Raw genomic sequence first — 27,475 nt, 5'->3', positions numbered from 1 at the left:
AGAGAACATAATTTCTATCATTCCATCAAGCTTTGATAATGCACCAAGTAGCTCAAGAGCTCACTCATTACTGAGAACAATGATAACAGGGATACTCACACTGCTTTTGCTCAGAAAACGGGTAGCATGAAATATTTGTGGTAAAATTTGAAAGTCCCACAGCTTCTCTTTAATGTTGGTATTTGTTGCCAACCCATGAGTATACTTGGGTTCAGTTTTAGCCTCAGCTGCTCCTACTGGAACTCTCCTGTCTTAGCAAAGCAGTTCTGAGTAAAAATTGTGGACCTCTAGAAAAAAACTCCAGAGTTTCTGCAAACATTTCAGTGTTGCAGTCCAGAGCTACTTCTGAATGGCTAATTGTTCTCTTTTTCATTTACTGGCTCAGGTGTTCAAACCTGTGCCTGTAATTTCATGTGAAGCTTGGAGAATAGACAATGACCAATGAAGATGACCACATACCAGTGAGTGCCCACTTATCCCAAAATATTAGTGATAGAACTCTGAAAATGACCACTGAAAAATTGTGCCATGCTCTGAATAAGCTGACAGTTTAGACAGTCAGCTAGAGTCAGAATAGACAGTATTCCTTAAAAGGTTATTTTAATCTTTGTATTAATATATGTGTTCAGTAGCATTCCTCATTCAGAAAATTCTAAGAAGCCATCCGATTTTTTTCCCTTTCTTGTTTTTGTTCTAGACTTATATTGGGCAAATTTTGGTTTCTGTGAATCCTTTCAAAGACCTCAGTATCTATTCTGAAGATGTGGCTACCCAGTACCACCAAGGGACTCTCTCAAAAAATGCCCCGTATGTTTCTCTTTCTCAGATAACTCCCTAAATTCTGCTCCATTTGTGCTCCAGAAAGTATTTTATTTTCCTCCAGTTGTCTGACAGAGCAGGATGAATGCTGCAGAAAGTGAACAATCCATTTGACAAAATTGTAATCGCTTGAACTTGTAATGCTACAGAGCTAAGCTCTTTAGGTCCAATTTCTTCAGTATTGCTTGAAGGTTCTGAATTCAATGCCTGCTAGGACTGTACCTGAGTGGTTCTGGCAGTATGCGCTCCCCACTGCTAACACTGGTACAGCCCTACCAGAGCTAGCAACGTAGGCAGGTTCCTCCAGTGCAGATAATACTGCTGGTGTCCCTTATATGAAACACCATGGCACAGAGCATTACTCAGGTTAGGTTGAAGAGGTCCTGGAGGAATCTGAACTTTGCAATAGCTTGTATTAACCTGATGTCAGCAAAGAACAAAACTCTGATTTTCCTGGTTCCTCACATTTCTCAGATCACGATACTGGCCTATCTCTAATGTAGATCACTGATGAGTAACCTTTTGTTGCTGTATTTGTGGGGTAGAAATGTGAGGTCAGTTAACTGGGTTTTTCTTCTGTACATCTAGACACATCTTTGCCATAGCAGAAATGGCCTACACGCTATCTCAGTCATCAGAGCAAGAGCAGTGTGTCATCATCAGGTAGGAAATAAGGGTACTTTTTGGAAGGCTTGTTAATTGCTTTATGTAAGACTTTCACCTTTGTATTTCACTGTCCATAAGTTTATCATTCTGCCTCTTGTGTGAAGGCTGTCAGTAGAGAACATGAATAAGATGGGTTCTTATTTCACTCTGTGCAAATACACCTGAATTTATCTTCACATCAGTTTAGAGGAGTGGAAGAGAAAGTGTTTGGCATTCCACAGTGGAATCTTACTTGGGCCTATTTTGTCAAGCTGTCTCACCGTTTCAAACAATGTGATAGGTCTTCATTAGTTGTAAATCAGTACGACTCCACTGATTTACTGTAACAGGTCCTCTGATATGTCTAAATTAAGTAATTCTGTTTTGATGCCAGCTTCCTTACCTCTTGTTCCTCCAGTGGACACAGTGGATCGGGTAAAACAGAAGCAGCCAAAGCAATTGTGCAGTACCTAACCATGCTGTACCAGAGATCAGACAGCCACAGGATCAGACAGGTGAGAGGCAACTGAGATTGGCTTTATGCTGCGATAGTTAGGCAAGGAGTAGAAGCCAAAGACAGGGTAAAGAGGCCATACTGTTTATGTTATTTCTTTGTTTCTGTTTAACTGAGCTGGACTTTGGATGGCTTGTGGTTCAAGGTGAAGCTCCGGTAAAGACACGAGGACAGCTGAAGTATTTGTTGTTCTGTATTTTAGTATCTAGGAGCACTGGTGCTGAGTAGAGTGCTGTATCTGTTTGAACAGAGAGACGATACCTGCATTAGAGACCTTATAGCGGTGTCTGGGAGGTGAATCTTAGCAAACACAGAGCAGAAGTAAAGTGAAAGATCATAGCAGTGAAAGTAAAGAGCTCATAGAGCAACTCACCAATGGCTAGAGGTAATGATACCAAGATAAATTTAAAAAGAGACTCTTTAGCCAGGCAAGAATTATTTCAGTGAAGTACAATTTTTCTTGGATTTTCAAGCTAATGGTTACTTGAGTTCCTTTTGGGTTTAAAAAACTGTGATTGCTACTGAAGTGTTCTCTCTGTCTTTTCTTCAAGCCCTGCAACGTCCTACCCATCCTGGAGAGTTTTGGGAATGCCAGAACCATCCTCAATGACAACTCAAGCCGTTTTGGAAAACTTCTAAATGTCTACCTGCGACAGTGAGTTAAAGGAACATCTTGGGATGCTATCTTTCCCAGTTGTCAAGGGGTGCTCGGGTGAGAAAAGGTCTAGCAGTGCTTCAAGTTCATGCTATAGTCCTCCCTCCCCTACGCTTCTGTTATCATCAGGATAGGAAAAGAATGAGTTTACACCACTATTTTGCTTGTAGATTTCCTCCACAAAAGAATAGATCTTCACCTTTCAAGACGGATGATAAATTAAGAACATATAAATGGCTGAACTGGTTTATACCAAGGAGCCATCTAATACAATGTTGTGTCTCCAACACTGGCCACAAGCATTCACTGAGGAAACAGTAAGAACAGGCAAAACATATATAATGCTTTTCTGTAATGCTCTGTTAGCTCTTAACCATTTGCAGCAGCTCAGGGTTTTTTCTGAGACTCTTGTGGTTTTCCAGTTTCCTCTTGGACTCATAGAAACTTCATGCCTCTGTAAGTCTTTGGCAAGTGTTCTACAGGTCTAACCAGTTCTGTGAAAAACACCATTTTTGTTTTCAACCTGCCTCCTTTCTAACTTCTGTCAGTTTACTTTTAACCTGTTACATTTACATTGAACCTGCCAGTTTACATTTATCTACAGTGAATTTCATGTGCCATTTTCTTGCTCACTCAGTATTGTAATGTTTGTCTGCATTTATTCACAGTTAGCCTTCATCCTCACTGCCTTGAATAATTTCCTACTATCAGGAAGCTTTGTCACAACGTTGTTCAGCTCCTCTTTTAGGTCATTTATCAAACATTGAGTTACACTCACAGCTCAGAGCACAGACACTTTGTGGAATTCTAGTTGTTGCCTCCTGCTGTTAAGAGGATTAGGCATTTACTTCCACCCATGTCAGAACCTTCCCTCTTATGACATGGTTACTTGGTCAAAACCTTTTGGAAATTCATGTAGACTAGATCCCTTAGATCATTCTTATCTGCAAATTTGTAATCTTAAATGACTCCAGGAGGTTTGTGAGGCAGGATCTCCTTTTACTGAAGCCATATTGACTCTTCTCAAATCAATTGTATATATTCATGTGCCCACTAATTCCGGCCTTCATTACACATCTGCCTAATCTACATGGGACACATGACAGGCTTGAAGGGCTATAGATCCTTGCATGCAGCTTAACTCGAGGCTGCTGGCTGCATGGCCCACTATTGCTGTAGTACTTGAACATCGTGGTTTTAGTCCAGGATCACTTTGTGCAAGACGCAATTAAATTTCAAAACAAAAAGGTGGTCCCTGTCCCCACGGGTCACCAGCCTGACGTATGAAATCTCATAGAGTAGGGTAGATGGTTGGACTCGATGATCCCAAGGGTCTCTTCCAACCTAGACAATTCTATGATTCTATGAAATGGGTGGGTAAGGTCCGATGGGGGAGTGGTAATGCAACAGCTACAGCTGAAGGGAAGAGGCATGGCATGTTCCCTGGATTATTTTCAGGATGTATCCTGTGAGGATCATTCAAGTTCAAGCTCCTTTGCACTCTGGAAGCTGTTCAGAACCCAAACTTGAGTCTGTATGTTTCATAGCTGCTTTCCCTGAAATAGTCTGATACAAACCACCAGTGCTGGAAAGCTTTAAAATTCAGACCAAGTTGGTCAAGTCATACCCTTGTTTCTCAGCAACAACTCCATCTTCTAAATCCTCAGAGAAATGGATCTACAGAAAACCTGTCACTAGCTTCTGACAGGATCTGTTGTTGTCTTATGCTTAGTGGCGTCGTGGTGGGAACATCCATCTCCCAGTACCTGCTGGAGAAGTCTCGTGTGGTATATCAGGTGAGGACCAATGATGCCCTCCCACCTAGAGGGGTCCCTCTGTCCTTTATTCATGTTTAATCTTAAATTAACTGTTAAATACAAGAATGAGAATAAGTAGGAGAATTGCCTCACATTTCTTCTGTTAGCAAGAAATATGTCCCCTCTGTGTACCACAAGGTGACCACTTATTTTATTTCAATAAAATAGGAGGTTGCTCTGCCTCAAACAGGTTGAATTAAGTGACTTATTGGGGATTACTGGAAATTAAATCTTTCCTCAACTAATTTTTCTTAATGTCTGAAGTGTGGAAAAGGTCAGATATCGGAGCTGTGTGAAAGGGATTGGTCTCAAATGGAATGCTCTTAAGGTGTCAGTGAGAAACACTGGAAACTTTTCAAAAGCAGTAGTTCTTGGGTGGCTTCTGGCCTCGTCTTTCTGACCTCAATGTCTTGCTCTTTGAGTGTTTATTCATAGCAGCATGTATTCTGTAGGTTTTTAGAACTGGATATGAATCAACTCTATGAACTGTGTCCCTGTCAGGCCCATGGTGAGAGGAACTACCATGTGTTTTATGAGCTACTGGCTGGGCTGCCTGTGGAGCAGAAAGAGGAGCTGTACTTGCAAGAGGCAGAGTCTTATTTTTACCTGAATCAGGTAAGTAAGGTGAGGATGCTTTGCAGCAGCTGATAGAGTGAAATGGCCAAGCCATCACTTCTGTTTGGTTAGTGAGGCAGCTGATAACTTTGCTTCCCTCCTGATGTGTCCCTCACAGGATTGTGCTAAAGTCTGCTCTGCTCCTTCTCACACCTGACCTAAGAAGGACTACCTTTGTATCTTATGTGATCTCTTTCTCATCTTTCAGGCCCCTTGTGCTCCCAAAGTCTTTTAAAAAAGGAGCCATTGTGTAGGCCTATGGCTCCACCACGTGGTGAAGAAATCCTTTTCTCATTGCCTTTTCTTGCATTTGCAATTTATTGTGGGACTGAAAAAAGTGGAGGATATTTCTTTCTACCTTCAGCAAAACACTTCATTGACTGAGTCACTGGGTGGAAATTTTAAACCCCTGAAATGTACTACTGATTACAATCTGTTTAAACTCAAAAATTGTTTGCCAGACTTATGGCAAGCCATCACCTTGGGGCATGGTTTCTTTTGTTTAAGAATGTTTTCCATACTCAAGGAATTCATAGCAATAGCAAGATATCTTTCCTGTTTCGGCTGTGTGAGTCAGCTTTCCCGGGTGGGCAAACCCTTTACAGCAGCTGTGGTCATGTGAGGAATTCTTGATGAATGATTGCTATCATCTTTCCTTCAGGCAAGGAACAGACAAGTACCATTAATGACTGTCCTGGTTTAGGCTGAACTGGCCACTGAGGACGTGGCGCACCCCAGATGGGACCAACAGATGCTTCCCCCCAACTCTCTTCCAGGATGGAGGGCAATTAAGGGCACATCCCTTAATGGGGTGATACTCCTAGTTGGCAAAGAATCTGTATTGTAAACTAAACTCTTCAAGGTGATAGTTAATAGGAGTGCCTCAGCCTGCTGCAGAGAAGAAAAGGGAAAAGGATCAGATCATGAATAAAGAAGTTAGCAGAGACAGGCAAAATCTGTCTTGGGTCTTGGTAAAAGGAAGCCCAAGGTCTGCCTGGACCTCATTCTTGTCCTCATCTGAATTTGGCAATCAGCTGGAAACTTGTTTTAAAGAATGCCCTTGTACACAAACAGGTTCTACAGACCATCTTAACCCAGGATTTTGTGAACTTTAGGGTCACAGGCAGTTGTCCTCTTGTAGAGAAAAATATGACAAGAATAGGAGTGATACGCCTATGCTGTAGTGAAGCTGTGGCAGAGGTGAGTGAGACTATAACCCAGGATGGCTCTCCAGGGGCACAGAAACCCATTTCCTTTGATACATTGGGTTCTGGTACTATTTGGGGTAGCAACTCTGATATGACTTACTTGGGAGTAGATTCTGGCATCCCTTCTTCTCTCAAGCTGCACTCCAGCAGTGGGCATGGGGTAGCTGGGCTGCCTGTATTGGAACCACAATAAAAACTTAGCACGTGTGAGCAAGAGAGAGCTTACTCTCAAAAACTCCAGAGAGAAAAGACTGGTCTGTAATGAATGCTGAGCTCCCACTAGCGGTGTCTTTGTATTTCAGATTCTTCCAGTCCTTAAAACATTGAACTGCTGCTCTGAAGATTGCTGCTGGTAGCTCAGCTTCAGCCTGGGGCAAAAGGGGCTGACCACGATTATCTGTCCCTATTCTCCCAGGGCAGAGCATGTGACATCCTGGGGAAGGAGGACAGTCAGGACTTTCTGGTCTTGGTGCAAGCTCTTGAGGGAATCAACCTCTCTGAAGATCAGCTGACCTCCACCTGGGCTGTCCTGGCCGCCATTCTGCAACTGGGGAATATCTGCTTTACCTCCTACGAGGTACACTAACCCTTGGCAGCCTGGGAATGGGCTATTTGTGCTGAACATTGTGGTTATCCCATGTGATGGGACAGGGGACATTGTTCTTGACTGAAGATGATATCCTTTGAAGACTATTCTGTTGGTTTGAGTTTAGGGTCTAGACTGAATTATGCGGGGACAGAAGATGGGAGGCAAACGAAGGTCATTAGAGCTTGGGTGGCTCTTTGAGGAGCTAAAATGAACCTAGATGCTGGTGCTTTGCCCAGGCTGAGGTACTGTCGAGAATATTAATACTAGGGGAACCTAATATCCCATCTGTAATTGAATCTGCTGTTCTCCATTATTTAGAAAGAATCCTATGAACATGCAGCCATTGCCAGTGACACTGAGATTCAGATTGTGGCAAATTTGTTGCGTGTCTCAGCAGATTTCCTGCAAAGTGCTGTCACTCACCGTGTCACTGTGAGTACATTTTTGGTGATATCTCATTCATCCTGAAGCATGGAATGCCCTAGCCCAGTGCTCTGTCAGCAGAAGGGCCACCACCTTAGAAGGTCCAAAATCTGGGAGGTAACAGGAGGAGTAAAATGGTTGCTCTACTGGATCAGTTATGGGGATGGGCTGAATCCCTCAAGGCAGGTCTGTAAAGATGGCAGAACTCACATCTAGGAGGGCTCTTTTCTGACATGAGGTGGCTTCAGGCTTAACACTTTGGCCAGCTGACTCCCACCCTGAAATGTGGCAGCAAAATTCTATTTTTACTTTTTCCTTTGATGCTTGGGTAAATTCTCAGGCCATGTAGGAAAAAAAATCATTTATTAACCAGGCTGACTTCCTTGCAGATTTAAAAAGAAATGTGTATTTGTGAGATAATAACAGTAAATTCCATCTCTTTATGTATCCAGGTGACGTCTTATGATCGGATCTTCACCCCTCTGTCTGTAGAAGGAGCCATCGATGCCAGGTGACTTCTGCTGTTGTTGAATGGGTTGGTGAGATGCACCCAAGGGTGCTGTCTTTGCAGTAACTGGTTTTACTCCACTCTCTTACTCAGGGACTCCATTGCCAAGACTCTGTATTATCTGCTCTTTGAGTGGCTGCTGCTGAGAATCAATGAGTGGTTGGCTCCCTGGGAATCGGATTGTGCTGTGGGCATTGTGGACATACATGGCTTTGAGGTTGCTTTTCCTATTCTTTTGATATTGTGTGGGCTGCAAGTGCATGTGCTGATTCTCCTTAGTCACTGCCAAAAATAGGAAGGTATCTGATGGGTGGTTTTTCCTTCTGGTTTTGGTTTGTCTGGGTTTTTTTGTTTTGTTTTGGGGTTGGGGTTTTTTTTGTGTGTGTGTTTTTGGTTTTGGTGTTTGTTTTTTTTCCTTTTTTCCAGAAAGGAGACAGTAATTTTACCATGTAATGTAGATGTCTGTGTTCAGGGGGGTACTTTCTTTTTCAGAGGCAGTAAAGGAGTACTCCTTCAGGGTGTGATTTAACACTTTTACTGTAGACGCTCGTTATGAGTTGCTGTCTGGAGGAGCCCACAGTCTTCCATGACTGTGTGGCATAGGTAGAATCCCAAGGTACATAGGACTGGGTGGATAGCAAGTAGTATTGGTGTGTAAGTGGAGTCCTAACAATCATAGGCAGTTAACAACCTATCTGGTGCTCGCACTGTGTCAGCCTTGCACGTTTTATACCTTTGCATAAACTGACCGGTATGGTGCTGCATAGCTAGTGGACATAGCCAGCTTTGGTTCTGTCATTCTAAGGAGAAGGGGAATTGTTGGGTTATAAATCAGAACAAAGCCAGCACTTTCAGCTAACTTGGCCCATTGAATTACTTCATACGCTGTATTAAATACAAATCAAAACTATCTTTTCAGCAAGTGCACTGGAGTTTAGAAACCAAGTTATGTGTGATGTTGGAAGGACACGTGGGGATTTTAACTTCTTTTGATTGTCACCTAAATAAGGTTTTGCAACCCCCCCAGAAGTTTCTTAGAACGTCACTTATACACTAGTTCCTGTAGAAAGCAGCTCAGATTCCTTTCCCTGCAGGCTGTGTTCTGCTGCTCAGCAGTGGCCTGGGGAGCCAGATCACTCATCAGCCTGTTTTGATGGACCAAACCCAGAAAAATACCTAGTTTAAATTTGCTGTACTGATGAGGTGAGCTGCATGAGCTAATTCTTAATGAATCACATTTTAATTATACCTGGTGCTATTACTAACAGAAGTAAGAAAAACATTTTTAATGTAGTTTTAATCTAACTGTTCCCATTTCTTCCTGAAGACTTGGATAAAGCTGGAAATATGTTAACACTATCTTTTACAATTAATTTCTTTTCATGTGCTTCAGCATATCCTGTTTTTCTGTTATTCCCAGCCTGAACAGGGGTAAGTCCAGAATCTGAAGAGATTCTTCCTGATCAGCTAGGCTTTGGATCAGATCAGGGACAGGAGAACTGCAGATAACTTTGTAAGCATAGGCCCTGCAAGGCATTGCTTTTTAAAACTGAGGTTAGATTAGCATCTAGAGTTCTGCGTCAGGAATCATTACCCTTGTGGCAAGTATATACCCATGCCTCTGCCCCAGTGAGCTCCTGGGTGCTTCCAAGACTTGCAGTAAGTAAAAAACAGGCAGAGCAGGCTCTTAGAGTGATGTGTGCTCATCAAGGCCAGTGAGTTTTATATTTAGGATTCCTGTTAAAATCTGTGTGTTCTGATGAATGCTGAAAACACTGGAGCCTATACAGGGTAGGGGAGTGCATCCAGGAGTAGATCTCTTCTACTTTGTTCTCCTTCACCACTTGTCTTGCCTCTTGCTGTTCAGCCTCATCAATAAACCAGGCTGGGAGCTTGCAAACCAATCATAAGATGATTTGAATTTCTCAGGTTCATTCACACTTACTGATCAGAACAAGCTGCCTGAACCAGCAGCTCAGATCAGCACCATCTGTTGCTGTGCATTATTCACAAGAAGATGCAGCCTCCTGGGAGAGCTGTGGGTTGGAAGTGATCATACCTTCTTGTCTTTTCAGGATCTGGGTGTGAACAGCTTAGAGCAACTCTGCATCAACTTTGCCAATGAGCATCTCCAGCATTTTTTCAGCCAGACTGTCATTGCCCAGGAAGAGGTAAATGAAACTCATGCCAGCAGGTGAAAGGCACCACATATGGAATGAGCTGAGGCAGCCTCAGCTGGAGAGTATCCTTTAGCAGGGAAGCAGGAAGCTGAATAGACCTGGGCCTCTTAAGCAATACACATGGAATCATAGTCCAAAGAGCTGGCTATTTAATAACTTTTACTAATTCTGTAGTAAATTAAGGGAATGGGAGTGTGTTAGTGCCTTGCTTCCTTTTATGGATTTTAAGTGAGTTGGTCAGGATCAAGGACTTCAGAACTCAGCTGGTGCTTTTAAAACCTGTTTGGTAGATTCATTGTAGCATTTTATGTACCACTCATGTCCTGGAGATGAAAGTGTATTTATCAGACTTGTTACCTTTTACAGTTTACTTTGTCACTCTGCTTAGCAGCCTTGCACTCTTAAATTAGGAAAACCATTAGTGGGTTTAGAAGAAGTTTCATAAGACAAAACCACATAATTCTTGGCAAGTTCCTAAGAGTAGTAAAACACTAACTTCCTGATGAATAACCCAAATCCTTCTGTTAAATCCCTCTACTTGTTCTTGTTTGCGTGGCTGGATTTGACTGGTTGGTCTTTAACATGCAGGAGGAATATAGGAAAGAGCAGCTAGATTGGATTCCTATTCCCAAGACATACAGTGAGTCATGCCTTGATTTCATTGCTGCAAAACCCCATGGCATCTTGCGTATCCTGGATGACCAGACTTCACTGACTCAGGTAGGCACCTCTTATCCTCTTATGTGATCCCCTTTGCAGGATGGTTATGGTGAGGCAGTTACACAGATTGAACAGGGACTGTGTTCGCACAAGTACTAGATGTTTTTACATTTGGTTCAACAGTGGCTTTTTGGCCTGCTGGATATGTTGAAGCAGAAGAAAACATGTTTTTCATTTCCTTTACAGGCCACTGACCACACTTTCCTCCAGAAGTGTCATTATCATCATGGAAACAGCCCTTGGTATGTCAAGCCCAAGTTGCCTTTGCCAGTCTTCACTGTGAAGCACTATGCAGGCCCTGTCACCTATCAGGTGAGCTTGCACAGGGCTCTTAGCAGTTGGAGCAATAGGCCAGCTTGGAAGCATGCTGTGGATGTCCTGATGGACCAACTCTGAGTCCTTTGTAACTGCACATGCCTCTAGACCATCTGTTTATCAGAAATGAGAAGATATGTATTAGGAGAGGCAACTAAGCTGCCTCTGGGCAGAAACAAAATAGGTAATGGCCTCAGCTACACAACAGCCTATGTTGCTTGTCTCGAAGCCCTGGAAACCCAGAAAAGCTGTTGCTGCTGAAAGAAACTGAGGGGTCAAAGAAAGAACTTGAGGGGTCAAAGAAAGAACTTGAGGGGTCAAAACCTGATGGGTGATGTGAACGGGAAAAGCAGCAATGACTCCTAAAATCAGAAGTAATTTTCTGCTCCACTCCTGGTGGCAGCAGGAACAGCAAGCTTCATTCTCTAGGGCCTTCCCCTTGTTCCACCTCTCCAGCTGTCTGCCCCAAATCAAGGTGTGTGTAAGAGGGGTGTTTGCCTGTCTGGTAGTCTGAATGGTGGATTAAATCAGACTTTGCCTCTGCAGGTCCACAAGTTTCTGAATAAAAACCGTGACCAGCTGCGTCCAGAGGTGCTTGATATCTTTTCTGAGAGCCACCTCAAGGTACTGTAGGGGTTTAGGATGAAGGTCTCTATTGTAGAAAGCTAATGAGCCACTCATTGTTTTCATGTGAGAAGCAGAAAGATCCTGGTCAGGTGTCAGGAGAACCTGGAGAAACTGTCAGGAGTTTTGTTCTACTGAGGAACACTTGGGAATTGAGCAAGTCATCTTTGCCTGCAGTCAATGCATTTTATATATAAACCGCACAGAGAGCATGAGGATGCAGCTGGGTTCCTGGCACTGCTAGGGGCAAGGGAAAATGATCCCCCAGTTTCAGGTAGAAGATTGTTCTTTCCATGTAGTTCAGAGAGCTTTGGTCATTTCTTTGTTTTTCCAGGTGGTGTCTCACATTTTCCAGAAGGCTAAAGCTGCCTATACTCAGCAAAGGGAGTTGGGGGCCCGGGGCAAAGGCCTCAAGCCTCAGGCCTTCACACTGGTGTCCAAATTCCAGCAGTCTTTGCAGGACCTCACAGACAAGCTGAGAAGGTGAAAGACTCTTATGGTGCCATCCCTGCACTGGGCTGATTACTGCACCCAGAAGTGTGTGAAGTGTTCCAGGTCAGCACAGAAAGGAGGATGATCAAAGGTTCTTCCTTCTGTTTTACAGGAGCCATGCCTTCTTCATTCGGTGTATCACCCCTAATCCCAAAAAGGTAGGGCAGCACTCTGAGCTCCTTATGGAGTCCTTCAGTTCCTTGAAGTTCAGTCCTCTCCAGCAGCTCTCCTTTCACAGTTGGGGTTTGGACTTCTTTGCTTCATTTGATAGCTTGAAGCTTTTCTTTCCCTTTCTCTGTCTCTCACCCATCCCTGTGGCCATGTGAGCTGAGCACATGCTGAAGGATAAGAAGCCAGTGTCAGTTGGACACCAAAGGATGTGTTGGAGTTTGTGTTCCATTGCCCATAGACCATGGCAAGATCTAACCCAAAGAGAGGACAATAGAAGGACACCCTTCCTAAACTCTCTACCTTCTGCGTCTTTCCTTTTTTATTTATTCTTGTTTTACATTTTGCTTCTGCCTTACCTTCACAGCTGTCAAACATATTTGATGTGGAGTATGTCACTTGTCAGCTGCGACATTCTGGGATACTGGAGGCTATCCACATTAGAAAGGAGGGATACCCAGTCCGTCTTCCATTCCGGAACTTCCTAGCCAGGTACAGTGGTGTACTGGCTTGGGATTCCCCAGCCACTCAAAGCCTGGATGAACTTGTTAGTACATTGTGATTTGTTCTCCTCTGAGGATTCCAGTTACAGCCCTGGCTTCTGTTATATCAACATCTCATCTTCCAGGTATGGCCTCCTGGCTGGGCAAAGGCACAACTGCTTGGAGGGGAGAGAAGGCTGCGCGGCCGTGCTATCTCATGTGGTGGGAAACCCCTCAGATCTCTATCAGATTGGAGTAACAAAGGTGATACCTATAGAGAACCCATCTTAATCGCAGAGACCCAGACATCTATCCGCTGGCTGTCAATGGACAGAGAGCAGCTCGGCTCTCTGCCCAAGGAGGGAGAACATTGCGTCCCTTCACCTTCCTTTTGCTTTGTGTCTTATTTCAAGTATGAAGGAGGGATTTTTAGTATTTCAGATAAAAAAACAGTAGACATGGCTCCAGGCTGTTGCAGTAGCACGGCCAGCTCCTTTGTCTACCCATCATTCCTTGATGGAGATCTGGGCTTCTGCCTTTCCTGCCTACTAACCTTCCTCACTCCCTGATTCCCTGTCCTCCACAAATGCATCCATCTTTGTCATCTGCTCCTGTGCCTCCTGCCCATCCCAATTAAGGGAGTGCGGTTTCCTTAGCAGGGAGCCTTAAATGCTACAAAGGTATAAACCAGCAGCTTTTACTATTGATCAACTCTTAGAGAAGCTGGCTGCTTTCCTTGTGGCTTAGCAGCTGTTCCCTTTGCCCAGGTATTTCTGAAGGAGAAGGCCAGGCGGCTTCTGGAGAGACGATGGAACCAGAGGCAGAGTTGGGCTATTGTTACCCTGCAAAGGAACTTCCGATACCTTCTTCGCCGCCGACGCCTCCGTGTCCTCCAGGAGAAAGCCACAATCATTCAAGCTCACTTCCGAGGTTATCAGGCAAGGTCAGGAGCCAAAGGCCAGGCAAGGTGCAGCCCTTTGTCCTTGCCTGGGACAGCAAGGTGGGGATGTGCCTGACCAGGACTCTCCTCATGTTGGCTTCTGGCCTGCTCTGCCGGGGGGAAATCCTGTTATTGGAATGGTGGAGGGAGGGACTTCCCAGCCTGGTTCCCAGCATTGATCAGAGCTTCCATGGGAATTACAGCTGCTGTCAAAACTGTTACAGTGATTTGCCTGTGCTAAGGCTGAAAGAGAGGACCACACTTAACACAGTAAGACCAAATTCTTACTGGCTGATTGTATCACTGTTCTGTGTGGCCCATACCCTCAAATTGAGTCCGCTGTCTGCCTAAATTTTGGTTTTTTGTTTCCCTCATTAGCAATTATTCTGTTTTCACATCCCACTAGGAAGCGTTACAGGAGGCTGAAGAAGACTTTGGTGCAGTTTAATACCATGATTTTAATCTCCAGACCTTTGATTCAAAGGAGAAAGTACTTCCAGGTAACAACACTCTTCTCAGGACCAGGTGTTGTGCAGGAGCTATTTCTGCCCTAGGTTGAAAGAGCTGGTGGCTGGGTGAGGCCAGCACAGAGATGGCTTTAGAAGGTTTCTTGCAAATGATCTAATGAGGTGTTCTTCACTCTCTGGCTGACATAAATGTCAAAAGAAGGAAACACAGAGACCAGAGCCTTCTCTCCCTAGACAAAGTTCAGAATTGGCAAAGGTAGTACAAATGCTGCCAATTCGTGTATGTGAGCTTCTTTAGGTTGCCCCACACAAAATGTGAGCTCATTCCACCTGTGGCCTCCAAAGCTGCTGTTCTTCTCAAACTATAAGGAGTCATTCAGCTTGCTCTTGTTGTCCAGTTCAATTTCTGGTGTTTTCCCAGATGGTGACTGAAATGCAGGATTTTTTCAGTCCACAGTGATCCTTCCCTGACCACTTACAGCTACCTCAGGCTGCTGAAGTCCTTGGCTTTTTGGAAATCAGCTGGGCCCATAGTTGGGGTGAGAATGGGATGGCAGTGGTTTGAGAAGATGGAAAATTGTGTGCAGGAGAGAGCCATGGTTCTGTCAAAAGGGTTGAATATATTTTGCAAAAGCTATTAAAAAGAAAATTGAAAACAGAAAACCAGACCACTTGCCCTTAGGGCAGCAACTAACATCCCTATAGCTGTCAGCTTCACAAGGGAGGGAGGGACTCAGTACAGCTGCTGGCATGACTAGCAATGGATGGGGTGGAGTATTAAGGTCAGTGTTGTTGAGAGACTGCAGAGGTTCCTTCTGCCATGCCACATCCAGAACAGTGTGTGTTTCTGTTCCTTTTCCTGCCCCTTCCTACTTGGACAGGATCCAGCTTTTCTTTCTCCCAGGTAACCACAACAGCACAGCCCTTTTGAATCTGTTTCTGTTTCTCCACTGTTTGCTTGCTGAGGTCTCTGTACATGCAGTGGCAACAATAAATGTCCCAAAGTTCACCTGCTGCAAAGTTCCTCCTTTCCCTCCGCCCTACAGCCCTGCCCTTTGGACTTCAGCGTGCCTACTGTCTTTCTCAGCCCAACCCTCATAACCTCCCATCTAGTCACACCATTCTGCAACATAGACAAGCAGGAGAGAGAGAGAGAGGGAGAGACAGAGACCCTCCTTTTCCATCTTGGCATAGGAGTCAGGTGAGTGGTGAGGCTGGGGGATGATAGAATGGATGAGAAAGGGCAGAGCTGCAGGGGAGTTTGGCTTTTCTTATCCCTGCCACCCCCTCTAAAGGGGTCCCTCTCCATGGACAAGTTTGTCAGTCTATGTTCAGGCTGCGTTACCATGTTCTTTGATGCTGGAGGAGGCAGGTGAGTATTGCTGACAGCTTCTGTGTGCTTTTGTCCTGAGACACATCAAATGGCAGGCGAGGGAGGAAAGATGTGGCAGGGATGCTGGGCAGATGGTGAAGGCTCTTGGTGTTGAATTATGTTGTGCAGGGCAGTTGGTGGTTTCAGCAAAGCTAAGGGCTTTGCCTGGGCAACACCTTCTCAATACATTGTTTAGTCCCAAGAAGGCTCTGCAGCTGTTCTTTCATTTCATCTGCTGGAGCAGGACACGAGCTCCTGCCTATCTGCAGAGTCTGCCCCCAGAAGTAGACAGAAGGGACCTCATATACATCTTTTCCTACTCCCTATCCTCTTTTCATCTCCTAACAGAAAGAGTTAGAGGAAAGGAAACAAAGGAGTTGGTCCCTGGCCAGCGGTGACACAGAGAACAGTCCCAACCAAGGAATGGTAAGTTGTTGAACAGTCTGGGAGAGTCTGGGATAAAACAAGCCAGGTTCTCAGGGTATTCCCGCTCCCCTATGCCTCCTCAGCCCAGGTTTGCTGGGGAACAGCAAAACGTCTGGAGAGTGTACAGAGCCCATGTGTATGCTGGAAACCTAGCAGCAAGGATGCAGTTTAGCCTGGTATGAAGAGCCTTCTAATATATAACTATCTCATTAGTTCAGTGTTTCCCCGTCTCTGGGTATAGTCAGGCATTATAAAGTGGTTCTGAGGCAAAGTACTGTATGAGTTCACAGCGCTGGGCCTGTTCTTTGGAGCTGGGAGAAAGACTATTTTTGAGTGCTGTAGTGAAAATCAGGAATGAAGCAGTTCTGTACAAATATATTAACGGAAGATAATGTAGAGGAAGGGAGGTATTAAAGTCCTCATGACAAGTTAACTGCATAGTCTATGGGGTGTTTAACCTGTATCAACTGCTATAAGTAACACTGCTAAATAATGTCATTATTTGTATAGAATGGGCATACGTTTGTTATGATGTGTGTAGCAAGGAAATCTGAATTGACGTAGTCCACAATTTCACACAGATTTGTCAGTAACAACAACAGGAATACTTAGCACTGGGTGCTCTTGCACTGTCACCTGCTTCCTCAGGTGTGGATTCAGGACTATGGAATTTTGGAGTCCAGTTCCTGAACATGCTGTTGAAAAGCTAGATTTAAAGTCAAGTATCTTATTATGAGCCAAATCAAACTCATCAAAAAAGCTGCGAATCTATCTTTAAGCATTGCTGAGAGTTTATGTGGAGAGAGATGTCAGAACTGTGTGTTGGTGAGTAGAGGATTTACTATGAAGATCTTAAAAAAAAAAAAAACCAAAAAAAAAAACCAAAAAAACCAAACAAAAAACCAAAATGCAAAAGTTCAGGCTTTGTGCCTTTGGTTTGGTTTCATAGTGTCTTAATCTAAGTAGTCCTGTCTGAAATACCCTGAACTACGTTATACACAGACACTGATGCTGATACACTGTGTTGCATTGGCCTATTTACTTCGTACCTTGCATCATGCAAGGTACAAACAAGTGAAAAATCAAAGCTTATTGGACAGATTGCTATCTGAATTACCCAGGTACACATCTGAGCTTCCTTAGGAATCTAGAAAATAGTGACCTGCATCAAAGATTAGAATTGGGTCTCTATTTATGCTGCAGCACTCTTGTATACTGAAAAATAAAAACGGCAGAAAAAAGAGGAGGAAGAAATGGCCTTTACGCTTCAACTGCAATGTCTTCTGTACAATATGCCAAACTTGTTAGTAATGAGAGATGAGTCAAAGAAAGTCAACCTTCCTGTCACTTCCCCCTGTGGCAGCTGATTTTTTTTAGGAATTACTCACCCTTTCCTCATTTGCTGACCCATGCCATATACCTGTGTTAATATGATACTTCCCTGTTTGTAAAGTTTCTGAATGTTGCATAGGCAGAAATTACTGGTTTTGCTCAGATGCTCAATCCTTGTTCTGGCCACCTTTTCAAAGGCAATTTTACCCAGTCTCAACAAAACAACTCAGGGTTAATGTGTTGTTTCACTTCTGGTACCCCAGTGACTGATTTGCTCGCTCTCTCCACAGGATGTGGGACTACTGGAGATCCCTGCAGAGCTTGCTGCCCTCCTGCAGTTAGCTGAAAGTGAGAAATCCTCCCTCCTTCCCCCCCTTTCCTGCGCTATTTTACTTTACTGTTTATTTCCTCATTTTCTAACAGTTTAAGTACATGCTTATTCTACCCGTTGTCTGTCACCTGGGTTGTATTTGATTTATTGTCATTGCAGTGTAAATATGATAAAGGCAAATGGTGTCATGTATACTACTTCCCAACACGAAAGGGTGGAAAAGCAACTCGGGCCACTGAGCAGAACACCTGATTAAAATCCAGTATCTTTGTTACCTTTTCAGCTCTTCTTTTGAACTGTGGTGATAGAACTGATGACAGTGATGGTGCAGAACTTTTTGGTCAAATCTATGTGACAGCAAACTGTGTAATGAACCCAGGTGTCTTGCAGAGCTGGGTATCTGGGGTGTGAGAACTTAAACCCATTTTTTTTGCTCAGAAAATCTTTAAGGAAATTGAAGGTGAAGAAGTCAAAACTACAATTTTGGCACTTTCAAAGAAATATTTTGGCGTTTTCATTAAAAATTACTTCAATTACTTCTTCAAAAGTACTTACTAATTTTAAAATAGAAGTAGGTAGATACAATGTAACAACTTAAGGATATAACAAGGTAACCATTAAAGGAAACATTTTGCTTGGGATGGAAAGTTTTTGTTTTGTTTTCAAATCACCGAAATACCACTAACTGAAAGAACTTTGTTGACCTGATCTTGAGCATTAAGTTATCTGCAGTTTGGTTTCCACTGTAACTCTTTGTACAATATATACATTTAAGTTGCAAATAGATTGAGGCAGGATTTGCCTCTTTATGTTGGTGTAGCATCTAAGAAAAGGACAGCTGTATCTTTGGCCCTCTGTATAGTACAGTAAAAGATACAATTAGGCAGAAGTCTTGCGAATTGGAGCAGACCGTGCTAGATTCCCAAATACTTCATACTTCATGGCATACCCCTATAGGGACTATCAGCTGGTACGCTGATAGTCTATGCAAGGGTATGAGTCTGAAAGATCAGAGCTGTAAAAGCTCTTTCCTGACATTAGGCCTTGTGGTCTCAAGGAAGTTAGGATGTATCTGCTTGGGGATCTGAGGCAGCAGGGGTGGACTGGGTGTCCCTGGAGCCAGGGGGCTGGTACAGGTGCTCAGGCAAGGTTAGATGCATGTTAGCCATGTGTTGCACTGTGGGTCAGATGTGTTCTGGCTGCCTTTCCAACTGCTGCAACACAAGACCTCTTTTTCTTGCAGGTCAATACCGAGCACAGGCCAACCAGATAACAGAGGCATTGCCTCCAGAAGTCAAAGTCAAAGATGAACTTTCCCTCCCACCCACCATCAACAGCTATCCTTTCTCCTCCTTCATTAAATCACACTTCCAGGTGGGAACTCTTTTTGTATCTTGTCATTGCTTCCCTACTGGGGAAACACACTAGTTCTAGTAACACCAGGAACAAACTCTCTTTTTCTGTCCTTTCATTTCTTTGTAGAGGACAGATTTCCCTGCCCCTGGTCAGCCTCTGCAGCACCCCTTAACCCATCTGGATGCTGAATACCATGAGAGTGCGCTTGAGATCAACAAACTGGTAAGAGATGTCTTTCTTGACCAGGGTCTTGTTGAAGAACAAGTGGACATAAGACAATGTTTTAATGCTGTTATACAACAGGATGCTGGTCAGTGGCTACTGTTCTTACAATACATGGTGTGTTAGGAAAGCAGAATAAATTGCTCCTTCTAGGCACTGGAGCAGTCTGGCAGAGATCACACACAGCCCGTTAGTGTTGCTGTGTTCTTGGTGAGGCACATACCAGCCATAGACCAATGGGATCAAAGTGAATTGCCTGGTTATGTAGCCTCAGAATTTGGCAGGACATATAGGAATTAGACTGCTAAGCCTTAGTTTCCCAATATTCCAGATTCAGTAGCAACAACAATATAGGGAGATCTGTCTTCTCAAGCACTTATTCTTATCTGTCAGTCATAAAAAATGTTTAACCCAAACTTCTTCCATTACATGCTTTATAGTAAATACATTGATTTTATCTCAGGCACACAGTTGCATCAGTACACAACAGGGGACAGTGAACTCTTGTATAAAGGCTAGAAAAAGGCAGGGACTTTGTCATCAAGAAAACAACACTTGGAACCACACCCTGATTCTGCAGTGTTTGCATGAGGGGGGTGGTGTTATTTCATCTCTGTAGATGTGAAACATATATTTCTTCTTAAAAATGGTAATGTTGGCTCTCTGAAAATAGAATGAAACTCCAGACAATTTCTAAGTAAATCTAGTAATCCTTTTGAGAATTACATGTAATTAAAATAAGCCAATTAGGAAAGGTAATACCTAAACCCAGGCCCTTGTTTTGTCCTAATGATCTCAATTATAGAAGAGCATAAGCATCTATAAAATTCTGTCAATAGGATTGCTTTTAAGCAGACTGCTATTATTTTCCCTGAAGATCAAAGATAATTTTTCTCCATTGCTAATAATAAAAAAGGCTGTTTCTTTGGCAAAGGCTGTAATACATAGGGATTTACTACAAAGAATTCCATGAGAACTAAACTAAACCACCATCATCTCCTGTTTTTCTCAGTTTATCTCTGACATGCTAACTGCCATTAACCATTTTAAGAAGTGTTGTTCTCTAAGAAAAAATAGGCCATCACTCATAAATGTTCTTTCCAAAGCTGTCCATGGCACATTCTAGAAAAATTTTGATCTAATGACATATTGAAGTGTAGAGGCTGAAAGAAATTATTCTATACCTAAGGGTGAGAAATACAAATTGCAAAAGCATTGGAAATGTTGATATGCATATCCAAGAAGCTGAATCATTGCTTAAGTGAGTTGGTTGAGATACCACATCTCATACTACTTGGTATAATATTAACTACACCAAAGTCTTTTCAACATTCAGTCGTTATACAGTGTTTCCTCATGTCTGGCGCTCTCAGCTTTTCACGAAGATCAGCTAAGCATCCATTTCTTTTACATATTTTTACTGCTGGGCAACCTGTGGGCTCAGACACAGTAACAAATAGCGTAAGGTAACATGCTTGTCTATCTGAGCTCTGCCCAAAGAGGGGGAAGCATTTTGCCCAAGAACAAATTCTGAGTCAGAGGCATAACTAAGAGACTGAAGTCATCCTGACTTTTAGTCAGGGTCCAATCTCTATGAACACTGCCTCCCAAATTCCCCAGAACTTAGGTGGCGCACAAAATCTGAGAATAGATTCTGATCTGAGTGTTGGCTACTCTTGGGCTGACAAACATCCTGGTGTCTCCAACCCAGGTTGTCACCTTACAACACAGTTTGGGACAGAGAATTACAGCTAGAGCTCTCTCTTTTTTTCCCCTGGATGCTTCTAGATTTTGCGGTTCATTGGTGACAAAAGTCTCCGTGGCTGGCAGGAGGTACTTCTGGGCAACTACATTGCTGGAAGAGGTTTGAATAATGTGGCTCTGCGCAATGAAATCTTCAGTCAGGTCGTTGCCCAGACATGGAAAAACCCAGACATGGAGCACAGCCAGCGAGCTTGGGTCCTGATGGCAACTTTGCTGAGCTGCTTTGCCCCTTCACCAGCACTGGAGAAGCCGTTGCTGAAGTAAGGAGGAGAAAAGACATAGCTACACTTTCATTAAGGTTAAGAGAGATGATCAGTGTGCTAAATGCAGTTGCCTTTTCCTAGATTTGTGTCAGATCATGGCATGGAGGGCTACAATGCTGTTTGCCAGCGCAAGATCTTGACAGCAGCACGGTACACAGAGATAGACTCTACATCTTCTCGGGCCTACCCTCCCACTCAGCTGGAGTGGACTGCAAACCAGAGGAGAGGGAAGATGGTGCTGGATGTTCATACCTTTAACGGTAACTTGTATTTCTGCCCTTCTGCTATCTTTTAGTCCCTAAGAACTTTTCCAGTGCAGAAATCAGCATTCAGAAAATACTTCGCTCAGCTTAGTAAAGAGGGATCAGAACACCAGTTGCTTTTGGCTGGTACAACCATGGGGGATACAAGCATCTGAATTTAGATCCAAAAATCCCTAAGTCTGGGCCTGATGAGACATGCTACTCAGGCTGCTTAGTGAGTGGAATGGTGGCCTGAGCAAACCAGGAAACTGTGAGGGTTTTCAGCCATCAGGTTGGAAATGCCAACCTGTGCCATCAAACAGTTATTTGGGATGTGAATGTGTTCATGTGGAGCCCTCCATGTGCTTTCAGTCCTCCTGTGGCCCCTGCTCAGGACTGTGTAAGGCTTTCCAGCTGGGTTCTGCCTGTGTCCTGTGGAGCTTAGGTGTTGCTTTGGATCCTGCCGGGGGCGCTGTGTGTACTGACTTTCTTTTCTGTGCTAGAGGAGAAGTTCTCAGCTGAGGTGGAGTCCTGGATGACTGGGGAGCAGTATGCAAGCTGGCTTCTGAGTGCAAGGTACTGCCAGATGGGAGAAGGTCTGGGGGTATGAAAGAGGCTGTCACTAGTTCTAAGGTTCAGACTGGCCAGGGCTGCAGGCTAGAGGATCAGATGTGGAATAGCCACTCCTCACCCACTCCGGCTTGTGTGCTCTTCTTACTCCTGTACTTGTGCATTTCCATCTGTGTGCATAAACTGTTGGCCTCTTTAGGAACAGAGGAATCACTTGTGATCTGTCAGAGCAGCTTCAGAGAAAAGAAAGAAAGAAAAAAAAAGGATAAATCTTGAGTGATTCTAGTTTTTTCCTGAGCCTGGGCACTTAATAGTTGATTCACAGGCTAAACCTTAAGGACTTAAGGATAGGCAAGGCAAGAAGAAACTGAATGCAATGTTTTCCTTTCTCTCCCTTTTCCCTGCCTACGTGGACACCTTTTCTTTCCTTCCTTTCCCCGTTACCAGGGGCTGTGATAAGAAGTCTCGAGGGTGGTCTGTTTCTATGTTTACTGGTGACACATGGCAGGACCTGCTGGGCTGTGACTTTGTGCTAGACCTCATTGGAGAGATAGAGGATGCTAGTAACCTCAGCAGCCCCTCGCAGTCCTCACCTGTGTACCCCATCGCTCCTGAAAGGGACAGAAGCTTCCTCCAGAACTCTGACCTGGATTCGTAAGTCACCCAATCCTCCTGCCCCACCACTTGTGGCCGTGTCACCCAGTGGCTTGTCTTTCTCTCAGCACTCTGTGCTGTCCTCATCTCGTTTTCCTCTTCAACAGGATCCCTCCTGCTCCAGGCATCCGGGCCCCTAGCTTCCCACCACCTAGCCTGCCTCCAGAATTCAACAATCTCCATCCAGGTAAGCTCTTGCCCAGGACTGTGGATGGCACTGGGAAGGGCCACATGGGCCCCAGGCAGGAAATCAGAGCGGAGTGGATGATGGGTGATTCTTCTTGATGTAGAGCAAGGAAGGGGCTCCACTCCAAAACATGACTGTCCAATAGGGACTGGAGACAGGGGAATGTTCCTTACCTGCCTTGTCACCAGACTTCTTTCTGCTCTTAGATCCAAGATTCAGAGATGACCTGAGGATGCCTGTAGGCTTGGATCACTATGTGGATGATCTCTTCAGCACTGTGCTGCATCAAGGCTCCAGAGTACCAGTAAGTCCCTTGATGTTCCCTCTTACTTTCTCTCTGCAGCTGTACTATCCCTGTGACTACCTCAAGCGTGCCTCTGCTTATTCACTCTTCCTCTGCTCAGCTCAGATATGCCTTTCGATGGCTCTTCCCCTGTGAAGTCTATCTCTCTGAGCTCAGATAACTCTGTTTTTTCTTCATGCAGGATATGGAGAACAGGGAGAGCCTGACTGGACGCATGAAAGGAGGTGGGAAGATTGGACCCACACAGAGAGGAATCTTTCCTTCTACAGGTTTGTAAGGGTCTGGGGACAGCTGGGAACACCTGTGGAGCTACATAAGCTTCAGTGAACTCAAGTCAGGGAGTCCCTTAAAAGCAAATGATTGCATAGGCTCAACTGATTCATGAAGAGCATTGGTCTTTAGTGTAGGTCATCAGAAGTTGTACCCCTCACTCCCAGGTGCTGGGAGACAGATGCTTTTGGGAAGATGTTAGGTAAGGGTACCACCTATGTTCTCCTTTTAATTTCTCTCTTGACTTGGTCTTGGGGTCAAGGCAACAGGTAGCTTGCTTCTGACCCAGGCCACCTCTTCCCTAGGCCAATACTTGTAAGTCCAGTATCCCCCTTTTCACACAATACTTGTAAGTCCAGTATCCCCCTTCTATTCACCTTGTGCTTTCACAAAATAGTTGCTGCCTTTCTCAGAGGAGGGTTTTAATCTTTCTTATTGCTTCCTTACAGACCTTCCCATCATCTCTAGCTATTCCTTGGGTTAGTAAGTCTGAACCTGGTAGAGGTTATGGTTTGTGTGTTTGGTTTCTTTACTTTTCCTCATTTCTGTGGAGCTAAGGCTCAGGTATTTTCAGTAGAGTGGTGTCAAACACCAATATATTAACGGCACTGAGAAATCTGCATGTGTAGGAACACACCCAGCTATTTCAGAAAGGTGGGGAATGTTCTGTTCAGGTCATTACTGAGTCTGGGACTGTTTTTGGCAATAGCCTTTACAATAGCAGAGGCTCTGGGGCATGACAAGACCTATTACAGATCACTGGCCTGAGGCCACTTTGTGACTCATGTGGCTACTTGCATCAGTGAGGGATGTGAAGATCCCTCCACAACATCCCTGGGCCATTCTCACTGGCCAGGACTTTATGATTCAGTAGACCTGTGTGCTAGATTCAGTAGTGCTGTGTGCTGACTCATTCCTAACTGCAACTGATCTCCATGCCCCTTGCTCTGCTGGCTTTCCCCTCAGTGGGATTTCTATTTTGTGGCCTCATGTGGGACTTGACTGCTGGGAGCAGAGGAATTTCTTTCTCCCCACAGTTCTTTCACATGATACACAATGCTACCCAGGCAGGACTCGTTGTTCATTCACCCTTGCTACCTGCTGCAAAGAGATCAATATGGATCTGGCAGTCCCGGAGATCTTTGCCCAACTGTCAAAGAGAAACCCTTCTCTGTAATCATACATAGGCAGGAGTTATTTATATGCTTAGTCATGAAGGATGGTGGTGTCCTAAGCTACACTGCAGAAGCAGGGTCTGGATCCTGCTATTGTAAATTCTGGCAGGCCACACATTTCCCATAAGTTTCCTTTTTCCACCTGAGTTTTGCTGTGTCCTGCTGTGTGTGACGAGGTAAACCATTCACATGTCCCTGTGGTTGGCACATGTGGAGAGTACCCAGCCTGTGTGATGTGTTCTGTGGGATTGATCAGGACTTTCTGATCTGCGATTCTCCAAAAGCACTATGCCTGTGGCCTTTTGCCCCTAGGCTTCACTGGAATGACTCAAGCACCAGTTTACCAGCCCATGATGGGGATGCCAGCAGCCATGCCTATGATGCCAGCAGCTGGTGGGATTGCACCTATGCCAGGTAGTAAGAGTGTCTCAGCAACTATACAGGGGAAGAGGATGGAAGGGTGGCTGTCCTAATGGAGCCTGTGTATTTGAATGTTGGGCAAGGTGCACAGTGAACGCTCAGCTCTGGGCTGATCCTCAAGCACTGTGGGGAACTATTGCCTGTAAGTGTTTACAGACGTGTGTTTTCCACAGCCATGGTTATGCCCCAGCCTGTTGTTCCAGCTGTAGATCCCAACCAGTTAGCAGCACAACAGCAAGCCTTTATCAACCAGCAAGCCATGCTCATGGTGAGTGGAAGCGACTGGCTGGGAGGGGCGTAGGAGCTGGGGAAGAAAAACACACAAGTGTCTGTGCTGTGAAGAGGTTAGCCATGCTCCCCTTCTGCCTTCGGCCTGCTCTGTAATGCTCTGTGCTGTGGGTTAGCTGTGTGGAGTTGGGATTATATAAAACTGCAAAACAGGGAATCCCCTTTTTTTCCCTTTGTGTATGTGGGGACACTGAGGCACCATAGATAAGTGAGTAGCAGGGACAAGAGCAGGCCCCAAGAAGCCTCAGCTGTAATTCCCACGTGTTTTTAAGCTGGGATTTGCTACAGATGCATATCTGAGTATTCTGCTTTCTGTACAAAGCCTTGTGAGCACATGGAGGTCCTAGGCTAACTCACTGGTAGCTGAGTCTCTGGGGTGTTGTTAGGAGCTCTGCATACTTGGCCAGGTGAAAGCAGACTCCCTGGCCATGCCTTGTCCATAACATTGGGAAATTTGCAGTGGACTATGTAGAATTTCTGTGATTACTAGTGAAAGAATGGGACAGCAGGCCTGACAGCTGGTGTTTTTGTGTAGCTTAGAGCTCATGGACCTTGCAATTCCTTCCTCCAGGCCCAGCAGGTGACCCTTCAAGCCATGAACATTTCCCAGCAACAGCAGCAGCAGTGGCAACAGTCTCGTGAGAACTCAAGGCCAAGAGTCTCAAGTTCACCACGAGCCCAAGCCCCGGCTCAAGCCCCGGCTCCAGCCCCAGCCCCAGCTCCAGTCCCAGCCACTTCCCCAAAACCCAAGAAGCCTCCGAGCAGCCAGAATGCTGCACCACTACCAAAGGCTCCAGAACCACCAGCTAAGGCAGAAGAACCGGTATGAGAAACAAATACTGGTGGTGAATTTGTTTTGAATTTCATGATTTGCATTTTCTCTACTTCCCTTCCAGTGTGGCAGAGGTTTGGCAGAGAGGAGAGCAGAGACCTATGCTTACCTATGATACAGAGGCCTTTCAAACTCTGCTTGCTGAATCTTTAAGACACAGGATCAAACCTTGGTGGCATTAGCTCTATGGGCGTTTGGCTACAGTGTTGGCCAATTAATTCCCAGCTGATCTGAATTTTACCATAGGAAAATTCATCTCTGAATTCTTTATCTTCTAGCAAGCTGTCTCGCGCCTCTAACGTAGTCCTTCTTCTCTGGACTTGCTTGATGACTTCTTGAGTCAGAGACTCATCTCTTGAGACACTCTCAGATGGGGAGAAGTTCTATATCAGAACTTGGCGAGGGACGATCACCTCTGAACTTAAGGGCACTATGGTATCTGCTGGCTAGTGCTAACTAACCATGTTCTGAACTGCTTGCAGGTTTATGACTACACAGAAGACCAGTTCTCTGACAGTGAAGATGATGACTATCCTCGTGAAACTTTCCAGCAGAAAAGAGAATATTTTCAGAAGATGGGTAAGCATCTACCACTTTGGGAATTCCACTCATCATAACACCTTGTTTTGCAGCCTCCCTGGCATAACAAGGTGTTCTTGTCTCCCTGTCTGGAACCCCGCTAATCACTGCAGGACTTGCTGGTGCTGTGTGTAGCAGGAGTTTTGGGTGCCTGCTCAGCTGGCTACAATTCAGACTGTGAGGTGTTGTGTTGCCATTTTTCTAGAAATCTTTGGGCTTGCGACTGCCACACCCTCCTTTGCCTCTAGAAAGTGTAGGCTTCTGCTGACTGTTGGAAAGGTGGGAACCATGCCATTAATGCTAGATTTTGGCTGTGGGTTTAACTAGCTCAGGTTCCCTTTTCTATGCAGGACAGCAACACATCCGAGTGAAGAAAGTCAGGCCTCCTTCCAAACCCTGGACCCCTCCAGCAAATACCCAGCCAAAGCAGGAGGAGGAGAAAGAAGAGGAGACAGAGAAGAGGGAAGAAGAGAAGCCCAGCCCTAAACTAGAGGAAGGTAAGCTGATATGCAGTGGAGACCCAGGCAGGCTGACAAGCAGGAACTTTACAGGAGCATTGGGCCAGGATATAGCCAGAGGAGGAAAGGATCTGACTCTTCTGGGAGTTTGCATCTTGACAGCAGAGGGGAGAGAGAAAGGCCTGAGCTTTGGGAAGTGGGATCCCAAAGTGAGGCAGTGGAAGACCATGGCCAGTAAGCCTAGTGGTG

At 44.8% G+C, this 27,475-nt stretch overlaps 1 protein-coding gene across 1 annotated transcript in view; it reads left to right on the top strand.

Annotated features, from left to right (window-relative positions):
* The first annotated feature begins 434 nt into the window (after positions 1–434).
* Positions 435–27,475, top strand: part of LOC104281865 (unconventional myosin-XVB-like) — a 41,091-nt gene continuing 14,050 nt past the window's right edge. Inside the window, exons 1-29 of the mRNA XM_009879921.1 lie at positions 435–461; positions 698–807; positions 1,408–1,482; positions 1,883–1,979; positions 2,530–2,633; positions 4,366–4,429; positions 4,952–5,065; positions 6,689–6,850; positions 7,738–7,796; positions 7,887–8,010; positions 9,869–9,964; positions 10,880–11,005; positions 11,555–11,632; positions 11,967–12,115; positions 12,237–12,282; positions 13,542–13,712; positions 17,602–17,659; positions 18,886–19,016; positions 19,125–19,220; positions 21,009–21,244; positions 21,329–21,507; positions 21,993–22,065; positions 22,507–22,713; positions 22,821–22,900; positions 23,107–23,204; positions 23,386–23,473; positions 24,962–25,063; positions 25,243–25,337; positions 26,672–26,768. Coding sequence (XP_009878223.1) covers positions 435–461; positions 698–807; positions 1,408–1,482; positions 1,883–1,979; positions 2,530–2,633; positions 4,366–4,429; positions 4,952–5,065; positions 6,689–6,850; positions 7,738–7,796; positions 7,887–8,010; positions 9,869–9,964; positions 10,880–11,005; positions 11,555–11,632; positions 11,967–12,115; positions 12,237–12,282; positions 13,542–13,712; positions 17,602–17,659; positions 18,886–19,016; positions 19,125–19,220; positions 21,009–21,244; positions 21,329–21,507; positions 21,993–22,065; positions 22,507–22,713; positions 22,821–22,900; positions 23,107–23,204; positions 23,386–23,473; positions 24,962–25,063; positions 25,243–25,337; positions 26,672–26,768 — 3,142 coding nt within the window. The remainder of the gene's footprint in view (positions 462–697; positions 808–1,407; positions 1,483–1,882; positions 1,980–2,529; positions 2,634–4,365; positions 4,430–4,951; positions 5,066–6,688; positions 6,851–7,737; positions 7,797–7,886; positions 8,011–9,868; positions 9,965–10,879; positions 11,006–11,554; positions 11,633–11,966; positions 12,116–12,236; positions 12,283–13,541; positions 13,713–17,601; positions 17,660–18,885; positions 19,017–19,124; positions 19,221–21,008; positions 21,245–21,328; positions 21,508–21,992; positions 22,066–22,506; positions 22,714–22,820; positions 22,901–23,106; positions 23,205–23,385; positions 23,474–24,961; positions 25,064–25,242; positions 25,338–26,671; positions 26,769–27,475) is intronic.

Source organism: Charadrius vociferus, unplaced genomic scaffold (genome assembly GCF_000708025.1).
Source record: "Charadrius vociferus isolate BGI_N301 unplaced genomic scaffold, ASM70802v2 scaffold260, whole genome shotgun sequence".
NCBI lineage: Eukaryota > Metazoa > Chordata > Aves > Charadriiformes > Charadriidae > Charadrius > Charadrius vociferus.
This window is presented reverse-complemented; position numbering and strand designations above follow the sequence as displayed.